The 18,596-nt window shown below is 41.5% G+C and overlaps 1 protein-coding gene across 8 annotated transcripts in view; it reads right to left on the reverse strand.

Moving 5' to 3' along the window:
* CIT (citron rho-interacting serine/threonine kinase) overlaps positions 1 to 18,596 on the reverse strand; it is a 217,511-nt gene that overhangs the window by 45,045 nt on the left and 153,870 nt on the right. For 5 of the 8 annotated variants that reach the window (XM_073673358.1, XM_073673371.1, XM_073673351.1 and 2 more), the window contains 9 exons: positions 8,444 to 8,548; positions 8,225 to 8,365; positions 8,041 to 8,148; positions 7,775 to 7,949; positions 7,268 to 7,432; positions 6,991 to 7,128; positions 6,687 to 6,867; positions 3,753 to 3,844; positions 3,464 to 3,568 (listed from right to left, as the gene is read on the reverse strand). In XM_073673358.1, coding sequence (XP_073529459.1) covers positions 3,464 to 3,568; positions 3,753 to 3,844; positions 6,687 to 6,867; positions 6,991 to 7,128; positions 7,268 to 7,432; positions 7,775 to 7,949; positions 8,041 to 8,148; positions 8,225 to 8,365; positions 8,444 to 8,548 — 1,210 coding nt within the window. The remainder of the gene's footprint in view (positions 1 to 3,463; positions 3,569 to 3,752; positions 3,845 to 6,686; positions 6,868 to 6,990; positions 7,129 to 7,267; positions 7,433 to 7,774; positions 7,950 to 8,040; positions 8,149 to 8,224; positions 8,366 to 8,443; positions 8,549 to 18,596) is intronic. The other 3 variants (XM_073673362.1, XM_073673347.1, XM_073673339.1) reach the window with 1 other exon arrangement.

An 18,596-nucleotide genomic window follows, 5' to 3' on the forward strand; every position in this document is an offset into this window, starting at 1 on the left:
CCTATTGAGCATCTTTGGAAAGAGCTGAAACATGCAGTCTGGAAAAGGCAACCTTCAAACACGAGACTACTGGAGCAGTTTGCTCATGAGGAGTGGGCCAAAATTGTCGAGAGGTGCAGAAGTCTCATTGACAGTACAGGAATCGTTTGATTACAGTGATTGCCTCAAAAGGTTGTTCAACAAAATATTAAGTTAAGAGAACCATCATTTCTGTCCAGGCCTATTTCAGGAGTTTAATTTTTTTTAAAAATTCCATGGAAGCAGGGTTGAAAAGCAATGACTGACTTTCATTTGTTCATTTCCATAGATTTTTAATTTATTATTACTTTTGTCAGATTCAAGTTATTTCTGTGACCATTGTGGGTTTTTCTTTCATTAAACGAGGGGTACTAACAATTTTGACCACGTGCGTACATGCGGATGTTATGCGGTTCAATGTGCGGATGGTAAACGGGTCTGGAGAAGAGGAGACTCTCCTCCAACCCGGGAACCATGGTACCTGCAAGTAAAAAGAGAATAAAATAAAAAAATAAATAAATATTCATAGTCATCTCTCCGGCGGCCCCCGGTCTCCTCCCGGCCGCATCCTCTCTCCTCAGCGTCCCCCGGTGTACTGGCAGGACCTGGGTGACGTCATTTAGTCAGCTGATGGTCAGCGGTCAGGTGATGGTCACGTGATCATCAGCTGACTAAATGGCGTCACCGAAGGTCCTGCCAGAACACCGCAGGACGCCGAGGAAAGAGGGCGCTGCTGGGAGGAGACCAGGGACCACTGGAGAGGTGAACATAAGGTTTTTTATTTCTTTACTTTTTTTAATTCTTTTTTTTTTTATTTTAGATGCAGTATTTGAAGCAGAAATCTCCTCATAAGTTGGTCACACAATATAAATCCATGCCAGTTGCATGGATTTATATTGTGTGACCAACTTGTCAAGCCCTTTTCCAAGTGATGCTCAAAATCGCTTGGAAAAAACGCATGCATAAACGCATGCAAAAACGCTGAAAAAAAAGTATCTAAAATCTGCATGCGTTTTTTCAGTCAAGGAGATGCAGAAATGCTCAGGAAGTTTCTGCTTCAAATCTGCATCGTGGGCACATACCCGAAGTAATTAAGTAAATAAATAGCTGCCATCATACAGTCTTAAACCTAACTACCATATTATACTCCAACACTGAATATGCAAGGTCAAAAGGAGAAAAGTCCAGGAATTATGGAAATCACATCAATAGATGTTAATGATATACAAATTATAAAAAAAATGGAAAATGGATTTTCAAAGCATCTGCACTTGGGCACACAAATCATCATGATCTGCTGCTGGCAGCTCCCTTTGCGACTGCCAACCAATGATGTCCCAAATGTGCTTGATAGGAGATAAGTCTGGAGAGCAGGCCATGGTAGCACGTTTATGCCACGCAGGCTGCTCACAGTAGCACAAGCAACATGTGGCCTGAGGTGGTAGTGTAGAAAAACGGCTTCTGGAACATTTTTATCTCCCCTCATGAAGGCCTCTTGGTGATGGCCATATGGTCTCTATAATAATCTTCGGCTATCATTGCTTCCAAGACGAAAACGAGCCTCATTACTGAAAAGGACAGACCTCCATTCCAGCCTTGTGCCATCTTACTCTGCAGGATAGTCTTTGAGAGACAAGGCGTGAAGTCAATGAAAGACATGAAGCTGGTCGCCAGGCTTGTAACCCAATGTGAGAATGCCTTCTGATGATTTGTTTAGATGTTTAATGCCCTAGGCTTGGTATATAACATCAAATTTCACGTGCTGTACAGAATGGATCACAATGCTCCATTCTTTGGATCTGATTAGACAACGTGGACAATGCCATGAAAAGGACTTCCCGTGAGAATGTCACTCACTAGTTCTACTCTCAGGATTATGGTGTAAGGTGGAATAATGTACGGTAGCAAGACCCCACTAGTCTTCATTACAGGTACTTGAACAGCTCGACATTAAATTGATTTGGTGGTGGAACCAATGACCCAGGAGCCGTTTTTCAATCAAACAATGCCAGGCTACAGGTTTGTCGTACTACTGTGAGTGCTACCATGGCCTGCATCGTCTCTAGACTTTTGTCCCATCAGGCACATCTAGGACATCATTGGTCAACAATTGCAATGGGAGCTGCCAAAAGTGGCTGATTTGAGTGCCTAACAATATTCAGCGTGGCAGAACATTCCTCAGATAAACCATTATTTAACGGGTTGTCAACTACTCAGACAACCCGTTCTCAATCCCTGTTTTCCACCAGTAAAATAATAACACATATACTCACCTCTGATGCTAGCGCCATTCCCAGGGATAATTATGTCACATGATCTCTGTGGTCAATCAGCGCTGGTTCACTCTCCTCTTCTTCAGACAAATCAAGACATCTTGAGGACGCGAGAGAGCAGTCGTAGCTCTCACTTCCTCTGAATGTCAATTACGTCCATAGAAGAGGAGAGTGAAGCCAGTGCTGATTGTCCACAGAGATCGTATAACATTATGTCATGTAATCCCTGGGACTGCCAGTGCTGACACCGCTGGAATAGCGCTCACAATGGAGGTAACTATACATGTAAGTATAAAGTAAGGGAAGTATAAGGGTTATTTTACTGGGGAAAGGTGGGGGGAAACATATTGATTGATTGGTTGTCCGAATAGTGGACAACCCCTTTAAATATATAGAATAAAGCGTCAAAAACTGTATGAATCCAAATTCCACCCCCTTCTCCAGTAAGATAATAAGCCCTATACACATCTCCAGTGTCAGCAATATTCCAGTGGTGTCTGAAATGGCTCTCCGGGGCTCATGTGACATTATTACATCACGCAATCCATGCAGCCAATCAGTTGTCACTTCAATGTCCCCTGTTTCGGACGTAACTAGCATCTGGACGATATGAGAGCTGTGGCTTCACTCTCACTTCCTCTGGATGTCTGATTTGTCCGAAGGAGAGGAAAGTGAAGCCAGCACTGATTGGTCACAGGGATCGCGTGACATAATGTCACGAGAGCTCAGGTAGAGTCTGTGCATTTATTTCTTCCACAATAAAATAATAACAACTTTGCTCGCCTCTGGAAAGTGAGTAAAGTGTTATTATTTTATTCTGGGGGAAACATAGGGATTGAGAATTGGTTCTCAGAGTAGTGGACAACCCTTTTAACCTCACCAATTGCAGTCAAGACGTGTAAGTGTGTGTATTTTTTCTTGTGCCGCTCATACTCAATGCTGAATGAGTCGAGTGTTTTGAAAATGGTCTTTAAATTATTTCATCATCTGCATATCAGTAACATATCTTTCAATCATGTGACTTTCATAATTCCACGAATTTTCTTTGTCAGTGTTGCAATTTCAAGGTTGAAATGTATCTACACACAAACCTTAGTGTGAGTATATATGTATATTATTTGATCTACTGTATATTATACTTCATCTTCTGCACTTAGATTTTAGTTTCTCACCTGATTTTGCAGTATTTACAAGTTCTGTGGATCCCACAGCTCCATGAACCGTTACATCACCATCAGGTAGACAAAGCTCAAACTCCTCCATAGGTCGCTGTCCTCCTGCGGACAATAATCCAAAGATTCAAACTAATTAGTAAGTTAAATAGAAATATCAGTAGTGAATAAAACTAACCAGGGTATAAGCAAGTGTAAAGAAACAGCCACTCGGTATAAAAGGCAGTGACTTACATGTATGAGACCAAAAGCTCAGCATTCGTTTTTTAAAAAGTGATGCAATGAATACCTTCTTTTACTTCATTATCGTAGACTAGTATCTTAGATCCCTCCAGAACAATGTATTTTCGGTCCCAACCTTGCTGCCCTCGTTTGTTGTTCCTAAAAAAAATTAAATTGCAGATAAAGTAAATGCTCAGATATCAAGGATAAGAAATGATAACACCCATAATAATTTATCTCAGTATAGCACAATGAAGCCAAAATCAGAGAAAAACACAACCAAGGCACAGATGTCTATTAGGCTCCTGCCAAAAGCAGGATCTAATAGGCTGGCTACCAGTTTTACGCTGACAGACCAAATGAAAACCAACATAAATACAAAAGACAAAAACCTAATTCCGATATTACTGCTTTTTTATTTAATCAGCCTCACCCCCCAAAAAACGCAATAGTAGTCAATAATAGTAGTCAATAAATTGTATGTATGGAGTAGTCCAGCAAAAAGAAAAAAAACAAGCACCATGTATTAAAAAAGAAGTCTAAAGAAGACATTCACAGGTACAAAGTTTATTCCATATCTTGCATGTCTGATGGATGCAGATCCCACTTCTAGGACCTATTTATCTCCAGTGTGGGAGTGTCCCATCCCACGTAGTGAGGCAGCCACCTACTACTGCATGTGAATATAAAATGAAAAGAAATATGGCTGCACAATTTTTCCCATTTGTCTATTCACGTCTATGCAATTCACAAAATTAGCTGGCCTTAAAAGGAACATGACAGCTAGGAAGTTACTGCCCAAACCACAGGCAGCAAGTATCAGGCCCCGGCTGCATAATCTCAGCCATGTATATTTGACTCTGAAACGCAGCGTCATTTCAGAGAAAAACATACTTTAAAAGCCACAGGGGACCGAGCCACACAAGAGACTAGTCGAAGAGGCCAGTCTACGGCTGCTTGTCCCTGCATGCTGCCAATGACTGACAGGTCTCTCCTTATACATGCTGTGACAACACAGCATATAATCTTAATTATACCAGATGTACACTGTCATTTAGAAAGTTCATTATTTTTTAAAGAAAAGCACATTTTTTTTCAATGAAGCGAACATTAAATGAATCAGAAATACACTCTATACAATGTTAATGTGGTAAATGACTATTCTAGCTGCAAACGTCTTGTTTTTATTGCAATATCTACATAGGTGTATAGAGGCCCATTTCCAACAACCACCACTCCAGTGTTTTAATGGTACATTGTGTTTGCTAACTGTGTAAGAAGGCTAATGGATGTTTAGAAAACCCTAGAAAACCATTGCACAAGTATGTTAGCCCAGCTGAAAACGGTTTGGCTGATTTGAGAAGCTATAAAATTGACCTTCCTTTGAGCTAGTTGAGAATCTGGAGCATTACATTTGTTTGTTCTATGAAACTCTCAAAATGACCAGAAAAAGAGAACTTTAATGTGAAACTCGACAGTCTATTCTTGTTCTTAGAAATGAAGGTTATTCCATGCAAGAAATTGCCAACAAACTGAAGATTTCCTACAACGGTGTGTACTACTCCCTTCAGAGGAGAGCACAAACAGGCTCTAACCAGAGTAGAAAGAGAAGTGGGAGGCCTCGCTGCACAACTGAGCAACAAGACAAGTACATTAGAGTCTCTAGTTTGAGAAATCGACACCTCACAGCTCCTCAACTGGCAGCTTCATTAAATAGTACAAGCAAAACGCCAGTGTCAACGTCTACAGTGAAGAGGCGACTCCGGGATGCTGGCCTTCAGGGCAAAGTGGCAAAGAAAAAGCCATATCTGAGACTGGCTAATAAAAGGAAAAGATTAATATGGGCAAAAGAACACAGACATTGGACAGAGGAAGATTGGAAAAAAGTTTTATGGACAGACAAATCAAAGTTTGAGGTGTTTGGATCACACAGAAGAACATTTGTGAGACTCAGAACAACTGAAAAGATGCTGGAAGAGTGCCTGACGCCATCTGTCAAGCATGGTGGAGGTAATGCGATGGTCTGGGGTTGCTTTGGTGCTGGTAAAGTGGGAGATTTGTACAAGGTAAATGGGATTTTGAATAAGGAAGGCTATCACTCCATTTTGCAACGCCATGCCATACCCTGTGGACAGCGCTTGATTGGAGCCAATTTCATGTTACAACAGGACAATGACCCAAAGCACACCTCCAAATTATGCATGAACTATTTAGGGAAGAAGCAAACAGCTGGTATTCTATCTGTAATGGAGTAGCCAGCGCAGTCACCAGATCTCAACCCCATTGAGCTGTTGTGGGAGCAGCTTGACCGTATGGTACGCAAAAAGTGCCCATTAAGCCGATCCAACTTGTGGGAGGGGCTTCAGGAAGCATGGGGTGAAATTTCTCAAGATTACCTCAGCAAATTAACAACTAGAATGCCAAAGGTCTGCAATGCTGGAATTGCTGCAAAGGGAGCATTCTTTGACAAAAGCAAATTTTGAAGGAGCAAATTATTCTTTCAAATAAAAATCATTATTTCTAACCTTGTCAATGTCTGGACTATATTTTCTATTAATTTTTCAACTCATTAGATAAATAAAAGTATGAGTTTTCATGGAAAACACAAAATTGTCTGGGTGACCCCAAACTTTTGAACGGTAGTGTATATTTTCACTAGGCCAGGAGATATAGGCTATTGTTCATATGAGTCTGAAAGTTGACTCTTGAATTGATGTGTTTTTCTTAAGTAGGTCAAGAAACAGACTATTGTCTGAATGTTGACTCTTGAATTGATGTTGGTGAATTGTTGAATAGGAATTGAGTCCACTTTCAGACTCATATGAACAACAGTCTATGTCTCCTGGCCTCCTGAAAATATACGTCTATCATAATTAAGATTAAATGCTATGTCGTCACACATGCATGCAGAGAAAGACCCGTCATTCAAGGGGAGCGAGTGGTGAGAAGCTGCCGGGAACCCACCTGTCTGACTAGCCTCCCATGCATGCGTGTGACATACCTTGGGATCTTCATCCAGCCTTCCAGGCGCAGAGAGCCAGTCACGTCCTTCATTTGCATTCCAGGTGAATTCATCTTCTCTCTACAAAAGGCTTCAGTGAAATGTGTAGCATATTCTGCAGGGAGGCCACATGTAGCTGGGAGGCAGGAGGAACACTTTGGGTGACACATGACCTGACATTCTTATAGAAAAACAAATAGAAATGGATATTAAAAATTCTGCTCAGGAAGTGACGAGTGTGTCAATAAGCCCTTACTAATGTCTCAAGTGTTATGGTCATGTGAGAGATTACAATGTTTCTTACCTAAACACTTAGCTCCTTGGCGTCCAAAGTGCACAGTATCCAAGCATACAGAACATTTGGCTGCCCGCATAGTAAGACCAACGTTAAATCTGTGCGGAATATTATGATGCATTCGTTCTTTAAGGCGACGACTAAATTCTGCAAAAACCAAAATAAAAGAGTTGTTTTCTTTCATGATATACAACATGCCAGTCATTCAGATAATTCCAGCTGGAAAATAAGATTCTAGACTGTCACCATAAGCAGTTACTGGCACATTTACTCCACATGTTCTCACCTTCAGGAGCAGAGGATTCTTTTCTACGACTGGATTGAGGAGCCAGCAAGCTGACAGCATTTGGCTGATGCTCTGGAGACCTGACCAGTGCAGACATTATAATCTGCTGCCTTGCTGTTCCCGGTGTAGATGGAAGAGGATGATCAGCCACTTTCAGATGTGCAGCTGCATAATAGGGAAAAAAGCATACTAAAAAGCCCATCCACGAATATAAAAATATATGCAGTGATCAGAAGATACACTCATCATACATATCAATAGTAAACCTTCATAAGTAGTAGAAGACTGTTCATCATCATCTTCACAGTTGTCAATTTTGAGAAAGAAAATAATCTAGTAGACCTTAGTCTGAGTATTTGGGAGTATATCCATAGACTCTGTTCCATACCAGCCTTCACATTGAGTGCTGTGAGACAATGGTTTCTATTCCATTTGCTATGTTGGCTTTGACTAACATTATAGAAGCCAACGGAGCTCCTACTAATCAATGAGGAATGACCATCTTACCTTCCTCCCTGGCAGATCGCAGCTCTATCCTTGTTTTTTGTAGTGCTTCCTCAAGTTCTGCTGTCCGTAACTTCTCCTTTTCTAGCGCCACCTTTAACTCATTGTACTGCAAAGGTATTTGTGATGTTTGATTGGGGTCGTCCCTGCGCCTGCCAAATAAACCCTGCAACACAGGCTACTATTTTTGTAAAGATGCTTCAATCTGGTAAAAAAAAAACATACTAAAAGTACGTGTTTAGTGAATGCTTTTGTGCACCTATGCTCACCTTTTTCTTCTTAGATGGTTGATCCATTTTTGCTTGCAAGAAGTCAATGAGTTTAGTTTGTTGAGAAATGGTCCCCTCCATTTTTACTTTTTCATGAGAGTAGAGAGCCTAAGGGATGAAACACCACGTCTTCCACCAGAGTACTGACCAATGATACCTTCAAACTATGCCACAAAGTCCTTACCTGCATGTTCTCGAGCTGATATTCTAAATCACTTCTTTCTGTCTTCAGCAAGTCTGCTCGATCCAAAGCTTCTTGAAGTCCTTGAGTCAAACGAAAGATGTGATTCTTTTGAAGATCCATTTGCTGCTGAAGTTTAGCTTGCTGCTCACATAAAACAGGATATTTTAGTGGTCTGAAAACTAAAAGGCTCTGAGATATGTATGGAGAGAGTCCTTATACCTCTTCAAGGAGTCGTTGCTTCAATTCACGCTCAGTCTCCAGTTTCTGCTGCAAGCTGCGTGCATTCATTTCCAGCATTGCGTGTTTCTTCTCCAGATCATTTAGCTGTGTGATTGATGAAATCATTAGTGTTTTATTCTCTAATGTTAAACAAATATCTATAGAATTGTTATTAAATGAGTTAGGTTGGCCATACACATTAGATGAACCAGTCTACCATCTAAGGCTATGTGCCCACGATGCAGAAATGATCCGGATTTTTCCTTTGCGTTTCTGCATCTCCCTGGCAGAAAAAACGCATGCGGATTGTACATGCGGATTGTACATGCGTTTTTCCTGCCAGGGACAAGCGGATGTGAAGCGTTCTTCACGTGCATTTCCGCATGCGGGTTGACAAGCGCTTTCCAAGCGATTTTAGCATCACTTGGAAAGTGCTTGACAACTTGGCAACCGGAATGGATTTATATAGTGTGACCGAAAGAATGGTAAAAAATAAATATATTCTTACCTTCTGATGGCCCCGGGAGACTTTATTCCATCCGTCCTGGCTTGCCGGCAGCTCGCGGTACACTGAAGAACCTGCCGTCACATGACAAAATGACGTCAGCGCAGGTCCTTGAGTCCACCGCGATCTGCCAGCAAGCAGAGACAAGCACACCGCGGGCCATCAGAAGGTAAGTATAATATTTATTTTTTATTTTATTCTTTTTTTTACAGGTACTATGGTACCCGGGTCCGGAGGAGAGTCTCCTCTCCACCAGACCCGGGTACCATCCGCACATTGAAACGCTTGGATTCCGCATGTACAGATGCAGTGATGCGTAATCCATGCGTTCCAATGCAAGTCAATGGCGGCGAAAATGCAGCGCTTCCGCAAAATAATTGGTAATGCTGCGTTTTTTTCCGCAATGATAATCCGCAGCAGAAATTTCCGCAGCATGTGCACAGCACATGCGGATTATCATTGGGGACCATGGCATGCCTTCTACCAAGCGTTTTTTAAGGGTTTCTGCAGCGGAATTGCTGCTGCAAAAATGCTTAAAAAACGCATCGTGGGCACACAGCCTAACATGGGCTTATTGGATTTCGACATACCCTATCCTTTGTTTTTACTAGCCACGCATGCATGTATATGGGTGGGTTTGGAGGAATAGAAGTTGGCCAATGGCTATCTAATTTATATTCATATAGTGCAACTGTGTAATTAAATACAGTGAAAAGATTAGCATAAAATGGACAATAAATTTACATAATTGTCAATATGTGCATATTGTTCCGCATCCACAGTTACTTAGCTGCAGCCCCCTCCTGGTCTGGGCACTTGGCCCATCTTAGGGAGCAGTCAGGCGGCATTGTAAATCGGAGCAAGATCAGAACGCAGTGCACGGACTGACCTGCAGCTCTCCCCAACCGAATGTGACAGCTTTATGTATCTTTATGCAGCTGTCACGCTTGCAGAGCTGCCAGCCAGTCCGTGCCCTGCGTTCCGATCTCGCTGCACATTATACAGCCGTCTGACTGCAACCTTATATGTAGTCAGTTTAGAACCTATGTAGGATTGTTACTCTGACCTCCCCACATAGAAATCTATTTCACTTCATGAGATCCTAGCTGTAAAGAAATCTTGCTTAATAAGTAGCTGTCTAATTTCGGCCCCTTGTAAAATAGAATGTATTTCTTGATTGGGACTTAATCCTGCACCATGGCAACAAAATTCAGATACATTTGGCTTAAAATACTGTTAATGCTGTAGCTCTATTTCCTTCACGCTATCAACATGGCCTAAAGATTTACCCCTTTTCTTAACTTTCCTCAGACTTCGGGGTGAAAATGACAACAGGACTGTAAAAAGAAACCAGTGGTGCAGTACTCAAAAGTAGTATCATATAGCGGATTGATTTAATACTCACTGATATATCATCAATTCAAAAAATTTGTAGAAGCCTCCATAGGTCATATTACATGGTCAGACCATGCTCCAATAACATGCAAATTAGGGATGTCGTCATTAAAGGCCCCCACCCCCCCTCCCTCCAAGACTGGAAAGGTAACTCCTTTTTCTTTAATTATCCTTTATATAAAAAGAAAATAGAAATTGCCTTGGAAAATTATTTTAAAGAAAATAATTCCCCCGAAATATCTCCTAACTCTTTATGGAATGCCCACAAGGCTGTCATTCACTGAACTTTGATACAAATAAACTCTATTCACAAAACAAAGACTAAAGAACAAATAAAGGAAATTACTAAAAAAATCAACATAGAAGAAAAAAATCAACAAAAAAACCCATCAACCCAAACACACACTAATCTATTAAAACTCAGGTCAGAATTTAAAGCCCTCCTTTTAAAAGATTACGATAAAATTATTACATTTCCTCGGCAAAATTTTTATTTCTCTTAACCGGTTCCCGACCGCCCACTGTACATAAACGTCGGCGCTTGCTGGGCTCTGTGCAGCGCCGACGTTTAAAAACGGTGGGTGGTCCCGCAGCGCTCAGGACCCCCAGGGTCCTGCTAGCGCTGCGGTACCGGTTCAGAGCGATAGCTCTGACATGTGGCATCATGGGGACCTGATTGGATCAGATCCCCATGATGTTAACCTGTTCCTATCTTCTAGATGCCGCGATCCATAGCGATCGCAGCATTTAAAAGATAGTGACAGCCGGTGGTCGGCGATCGGGACCCCCCACATACCTTACCAGCGGCGGGGATCCCGGTGCTGTGACCTCTGACATCATCGAGACCTGACTGGCTCAGGTCTCGATGATGTCAGCGTCACACCAGCCAATCAGAAAGATCACCAGGGAAGTTTGTTTAAGCAACAAACTTTCCCGGGCGATCTGCCTGATAAATACATTGATTCTCCTCCGATCTCAGTGAGAGAGCAGAGGAGAAACACTGTGACAAGAGCTGTCAGCCTTGCCACTGTGAAAGTGAAAAATCAAAATCAAAAAATAAAGTAAGGTTAGGGTTAGTCAGTCTGTCAGATCAGTCAGTCCAGTCCAGTCAGTCAGTCAGTCCAGTCCAGTCCAGTCAGTCAGTCAGTCAGTCCAGTCAGATCAGTCAGTCCAGTCAGATCAGTCAGTCCAGTCAGATCAGTCAGTCCAGTCAGATCAGTCAGTCCAGTCAGTCCTGTCAGATCAGTCAGTCCTGTCAGATCAGTCAGTCCTGTCAGATCAGTCAGTCCAGTCAGTCAGTCAGTCAGTCAGTCAGTCCAGTCAGTCAGTCAGTCCAGTCAGTCAGTCAGTCAGTCATTCAGTCAGTCAGATCAGTCAGTCCAGTCAGATCAGTCAGTCCAGTCAGATCAGTCAGTCCAGTCAGATCAGTCAGTCCAGTCAGATCAGTCAGTCCAGTCAGATCAGTCAGTCCAGTCAGTCCTGTCAGATCAGTCAGTCCTGTCAGATCAGTCAGTCCTGTCAGATCAGTCAGTCCTGTCAGTCCTGTCAGATCAGTCAGTCCTGTCAGATCAGTCAGTCAGTCCGTCCGTCCTGTCAGATCAGTCAGTCAGTCGTGTCAGATCAGTCAGTCGTGTCAGATCAGTCAGTCGTGTCAGATCAGTCAGTCGTGTCAGATCAGTCAGTCGTGTCAGATCAGTCAGTCCTGTCAGGTCAGTCAGTCCTGTCAGGTCAGTCAGTCCTGTCAGGTCAGTCAGTCCTGTCAGGTCAGTCAGTCCTGTCAGGTCAGTCAGTCGTGTCAGGTCAGTCAGTCGTGTCAGGTCAGTCAGTCGTGTCAGGTCAGTCAGTCGTGTCAGGTCAGTCAGTCCTGTCAGATCAGTCAGTCCTGTCAGATCAGTCAGTCCTGTCAGATCAGTCAGTCCTGTCAGATCAGTCAGTCCTGTCAGATCAGTCAGTCCTGTCAGATCAGTCAGCCCTGTCAGGTCAGTCAGTCCTGTCAGGTCAGTCAGTCCTGTCAGTCAGTCCTGTCAGATCAGTCAGTCCTGTCAGATCAGTCAGTCCTGTCAGGTCAGTCAGTCCTGTCAGGTCAGTCAGTCCGGTCAGGTCAGTCAGTCCGGTCAGGTCAGTCAGTCCGGTCAGGTCAGTCAGTCCGGTCAGGTCAGTCAGTCCGGTCAGGTCAGTCAGTCCGGTCAGGTCAGTCAGTCCGGTCAGGTCAGTCAGTCCGGTCCGTTCAGTCAGTCCGGTCCGTTCAGTCAGTCCGGTCCGTTCAGTCAGTCCGGTCCGTTCAGTCAGTCCGGTCCGTTCAGTCAGTCCGGTCCGTTCAGTCAGTCCGGTCCGTTCAGTCAGTCCGGTCCGTTCAGTCAGTCCGGTCCGTTCAGTCAGTCCGGTCCGTTCAGTCAGTCCGGTCCGTTCAGTCCGGTCCGTTCAGTCCGGTCAAAAAATATAAAAATAAAATGGCCTGTCAGACTTATACCGCAGAGGAGGTGTATGCCCTGCTATGTTCTGACACTGATGACAGTGCAATGTCAGATGGAGATGTGGATTTTGAGGGCTTTAGTAGCGGCAACACTGAGCACTGAGAGCTCAGAAATGAGCAGTGATTCTGGTCCATCCTCAAGCCCAAGGACCAGTACAGCAATAGGGGCAAATAGCGCTACTGGAGAAACGTCTCCAAATCAGGGAACACTGCCCAGCACAAGCGCTGTCCCTGCTACTAGTGAATTGGCGCACGCCAATGTACAAGGGGCTTTGCCACATGATCTAGCATTTCCCAGATGGGAGGCTTCGGATTCAGCTGCTCCATTCAGCCCTGATTTCAACGCCATTCCTGGTATAAATGTGGAGGTGGAAGATTTTGGACCAATTAATTTTTTTAATTTGTTTTTTTACAGACAGCTTGCTAGAGCATATTGTCGTGCAAACAAATTTACATGCATCCCAATTCATAAGCCAGAATCCCCGATGTTACTATGCTAGGGCAAATTTATGGACACCAACTAATGTCCCGGAAATAAAAAAAAATTTTAGGACTTACATTTGCCATGGGGCTTGTTAAAAAACCGAGCATTCGATCCTACTGGTCCAACCACCCTGTTCAAGCCACCCCTATGTTTTCAGTCGTTCTGCCTAGGACCCGTTATGAAATGCTCATGCGGTTTTGGCATTTTAACGACAATAGTCAATGCCTGCCCAGAAATGCCCCAGAACATGACAGGTTATATAAAATTAGACCCATCATTGAAAATTTGTCAGAAAAATTCTTAAGGCTCTACACCCCAACACAAAATATTTCTATAGATGAGTCCCTTGTAAAATTCAAAGGAAGACTGCACCTCAAGCAATTTATCCCATCTAAAAGGGCAAGGTTTGGAATAAAGATCTATAAAATGTGCGAAAGTTCAACCGGATACACATCCGCTTTTCGCATATATGAGGGGAAAGATAGCCAGCTAAACCCACCAGGATGCCCTACTTATCTGGGGACATCTGGAAAAATTGTTTGGGAGCTGATAAGTCCATTTTTTCAAAAAGGCTACAATCTATATGTGGACAATTTTTACACCAGCATACCCCTATTTAAAAGTCTGGTTGAACACATCGGGGCTTGTGGGACCATCCGTAAAAACCGTCAGGGGTTTCCACAACCATTGGTCAACCAAAAGTTTCAAAAGGGGCAGTCAGGGGCTGTACGCAACGGAGAGCTGCTTGCCCTGAAATATAGGGATAAGAGGATATTTTTGCCCTCAGCTCGATCCACACAGATGCCACAAGGGCCACTGTAGAACTAGGATCCACCACTCCGAAGCAAAAACCTGTGTCAGTCATTGACTACAACAAACACATGGGGGGGGTGGACCTTGCAGACCAGGTTCTACAGCCATACCAGGTATCAAGAAAGTCCTATACCTGGTATAAAAAGTTGGTTATTTATTTGTTTCAGGTGGCCACATACAATTCTTTTGTGTTGTACAAAAAAGCAGGAAATTCAGATCCTTTTCTTGATTATCAAGAAAAGGTAATTGAAAATCTTGTCTTTCAAAGTGTTAGCCCCGCTCATCCATTAGAATCTGAGGATGTGAAAAGACTCACTGAGCGACATTTTATTGCACTTATTCCAGCAACGGAAACAAGAAGGAACCCCCAGAAAAGATGTCGTGTATGTACTAAGAGAGGAATGAGGCGTGATAACAGCTACTATAGCCCACAATGCCCATCATTGCCAGCCTTATGCGTCACTGACTGCTTTAAAATCTTCCACACAGAACCACGTTTTTAAACTGTAAAAATGTATCCCAATTTGTCATTCAAACATTTGGTTCATTTAGTGAATGACACATTCGAGTAGAGCTCACTTAATTTCCAGGGGGGGGGGTTCTCCAGAATCGAAACCTTCCATTGCTTGCTTGTTTCTGGAAATCATCCATTGAGTTAAAATGGTCACTAAACCCATAGATGAATTCCCAGAGGAGTGTCATTTCCAAAATGGGGTCACTTCAGGGGGGATTCTTTAGTTCTGGTACTTAGCGCCTCTGAAAAGTGCAAGAACAGCAGAATCCCCCCTGAAGTGACCCCATTTTGGAAATGACACCTCTCTGGGAATTCATCTATGGGTTTAGTGACCATTTACCTATCAACTTATTTTCCCACCACTAGATTAATTTATACAGAGGAGTAGATTGTAAAATTCGGTCACTTGTTGGGGGTTTCCTCTGTTTAGGCACCTCAGGGGCTCTCCAAATGCAACATGGCGTCCGCTATCCATTCCAGTCAAATTTCCATTCCAAAAGTCAAATGGCGCTCCTTACCTTCCGAGCCATGCCGTGCGCCCAAACAGTGGTTTTGCACCACATATGGGGTATCAGCGTGCTCAGGAGAAATTGCTCAACACATTATGAGGTCCATTTTTTCTGGCTGCCCTTGTGAAAATTAAAAATTTGAGGCTAAAGTAGCAGTTTTGTGTTAAAAATGTGTTTTTTTATTTTCACACTTCAACATTATAAAATTCTGTGAAGCCCCTGGGGGTTCAAGGTGCTCACCACACATCTAGATAAGTTCCTTGAGGGGTCTAGTTTCCAAAATGGGGTCACTTGTTGGGGGTTTCCTCTGTTTAGGCACCTCAGGGGCTCTCCAAATGCAACATGGCGTCCGCTATCGATTCCAGTCAAATTTCCATTCCAAAAGTCAAATGGCGCTCCTTACCTTCCAAGCCATGCCGTGTGCCCAAACAGTGGCTTTGCACCACATATGGGGTATCAGCGTGCTCAGGAGAAATTGCACAACACATTTTGGGGTCCATTTTTTCTGGCTGCCCTTGTGAAAATTAAAAATTTGAGGTTAAAGTAGCAGTTTTGTGAAAAAAAAGTTAAATGTTCATTGTTTTCTTCCACATTCCAAAAATTCCTGTGAAGCACCTGAAGGGTTAATAAACTTCTTGAATGTGGTTTTGAGCACCTTGAGGGGTGCAGTTTTTAGAATGGTATCACTTTTGGGTATTTTCTGTCATAAAGGCCCCTCAAAGTTACTTCAAATAAGATGTGGTCCCTAAAAAAATGTTTTTGTAAATTTTGTTGTAAAAATGAGAAATCGCTGGTCAACTTTTAACCCTTATAGCTTCCTAACAAAAAAAAATTTTGGTTCCAAAATTGTGCTGATGTGAAGTAGACATGTGGGAAATGTTATTTATTAACCATTTTGTGTGACAAATCTCTCTGATTTAAGGGCATGAAAATTGAAAGTTTGAAAATTGCAAAATTTTCAAAATTTTCGCCAAATTTCCGATTTTTTCACAAATAAACGCAAGTGATATCGAAGAAATTTTACCACTATCACGAAGTACAATATGTCAAGAAAAAACATTCTCAGAATCAGGGGGATCCGTTGAAGCGTTCCAGAGTAATTACCTCATAAAGTGACAGTGGTCAGAATTGAAAAAATTGGCCCAGTCACGAAGGCAAAAACAGGCTCTGGTGCGAAGTGGTTAAAATAAAATGTCCAAACTTACCGCAAACAGAGTGAAAAATCAACGTTTCAAAACAAGAATAAAATCTTAAAAATAGAGGACCCAGACTGTTACTCTTCATCCCCCCAAACTATTGTAGATCAGTTTGGGAAATTTTATTCCAATCTATACAATATAAAGGACGACCCAAACAATTTACAACCTAATACAGAAGATATTAACAAATTCCTAGAAGAGGTCTCTCTACCTAAATTAAATCCAGAACAACTTAATTCTTTAAATGAACCCTTCACTAAAGAAGAGATAATCTCTGCTATTACTAAACTCAAAGACAATAAATCCCCAGGCCCAGACGGATACCCCAATGAATACTATAAAATATTGCAGCAGTATTTAACAAAACCTTTACTTTCCTTCTTTAATTTTAATTCCTGTGCTAGCTCTTTTCCGAGGGAATCCTTACTCGCAAATATTACAGTTATCCCCAAACCAAATAGCAACTTAGAATTAACACAAAACTACCGTCCCATTTCCCTACTTAACGTAGATGTTAAATTATACGCAAAAATTATAGCAGATAGAATGAAAGATATTATTCCAGAATTAATTCATTTTGACCAAGTAGGTTTCGTTAAAAATAGACAAGCCCCAGATAGCACCAGAAGAGTGATAAATCTACTATCTATGATCGAAAACGAAAAAATCCCATCAATCTTATTATCAATAGATGCCGAAAAAGCGTTTGATCCCATAAATTGGAACTACATGATTTTAACACTTAAAAAATTTGACTCTGAAGGCAATATATTAAACTCTATCATAGCGCTCTACTCAAATCTTTCCGCCAAAACTATAGTTAATAATCACTACTCTAACTTATTTCCTTTAACCAATGGTACTCGTCAGGGTTGCCCCTTTCACCGCTACTATTTACCCTATCAATAGAACCCCTTGCAGAACTAATCAGACTTAATAAAAATATCAAGGGAATTTCCTCGGGATTGAGGCAGCACAAGATAGGATTTTTGCCAACGACATCCTCATAACCATTACGGATCCTTTAAATTCTCTTCGTGAAATAACCAAAATAACTGAAAAGTTCTCATTTGTTTCTTAATATAAAGTAAATGAAAGAAAATCAAAAATCCTCACTTTTTACTTGGATTCGAATTTAAAAAACATCATTAAGGGTGAGTTCCCTTTTTCTTGGGAGGAGTCCAAAATCACTTTTTTAGGTATAAGAATAACGAAATCTTTAAGTCATATAGTCGAGACAAACCTTTCAGAAATATTTAAAGAAATTCAGAACACGCTAAGAAATTTTGCTAAAACTGACACATCTTGGCTAGGAAGAATAATAACATACAACATGAGGATTCTTCCTAGACTCCTATATATTTTTAGATCAATTCCTCTTCTTATACCCCCTCACTGGATTCAAAAATTGCACAAGCAATTAGCAGATTATATTTGGCAGAACAAACCTCCAAGAGTAAATAAAAATCTTCTCTTCAAAAGTAAGGCGAACTGAGGTATAGCTTTACCCAATATTTGCGCGTATTACGAGACTAATATCGTATTACAAAGCAAGAAATGGCTATTAAAAAACAACATACAAAATTGGGTCTCTTTAGAAGAATATTCAAACAGAAATATCCCTTTATCTTCCCTAATCCATTTATTAATCCCAAATCTATCATTACCATCTCATCCTCTTTTAAAATCCACCATTACACAATGGAAAAGACTTTACAAACTATCTCTAGACAAAATTTGTCCCTATCCCCCTGAAAAAGTTCCTTTAAATACTTTCAGTCTAATTATTCCAAAATTTCCAACTGGGAAATGGACTAAATTAGGAATTAAAGACTATTCTCATATTCTTACAGGCCCAAATAAAGACACAATACTAAACTTTTATACTTTAAAAATTATTTACGGTCTACCAGAAGAGGAAGTTTTCAACTTGATAGAACTAAGGAAACTGATAAGAAATAAAACATCACTACCTTTGGCCTTACCACGGATCATCATTACGTTATTAGACCAACCTTCTTCAGATAAAATATGGAATACGAAAAATATATATTCCCTATTCAATTTGGACCTTGAATTCTCCAAATCTAAACAAATCTTAAAATGGGAAGCTGACCTTCACAAGAATTTTTCCAAAAGTGACTGGCAACATACACTAAAATACACATATAATTTTTTTATTAATGCAAATATTCAAGAAAATTTTTTCAAAATAATTTCCCGATGGCATTTGACTCCTGTCAGACTCAAAGAAGCCTACC

Source organism: Phyllobates terribilis, unplaced genomic scaffold (genome assembly GCF_046119375.1).
Source record: "Phyllobates terribilis strain yellow unplaced genomic scaffold, ASM4611937v1 Scaffold_1__5_contigs__length_1240528914, whole genome shotgun sequence".
Classification (NCBI taxonomy): domain Eukaryota; kingdom Metazoa; phylum Chordata; class Amphibia; order Anura; family Dendrobatidae; genus Phyllobates; species Phyllobates terribilis.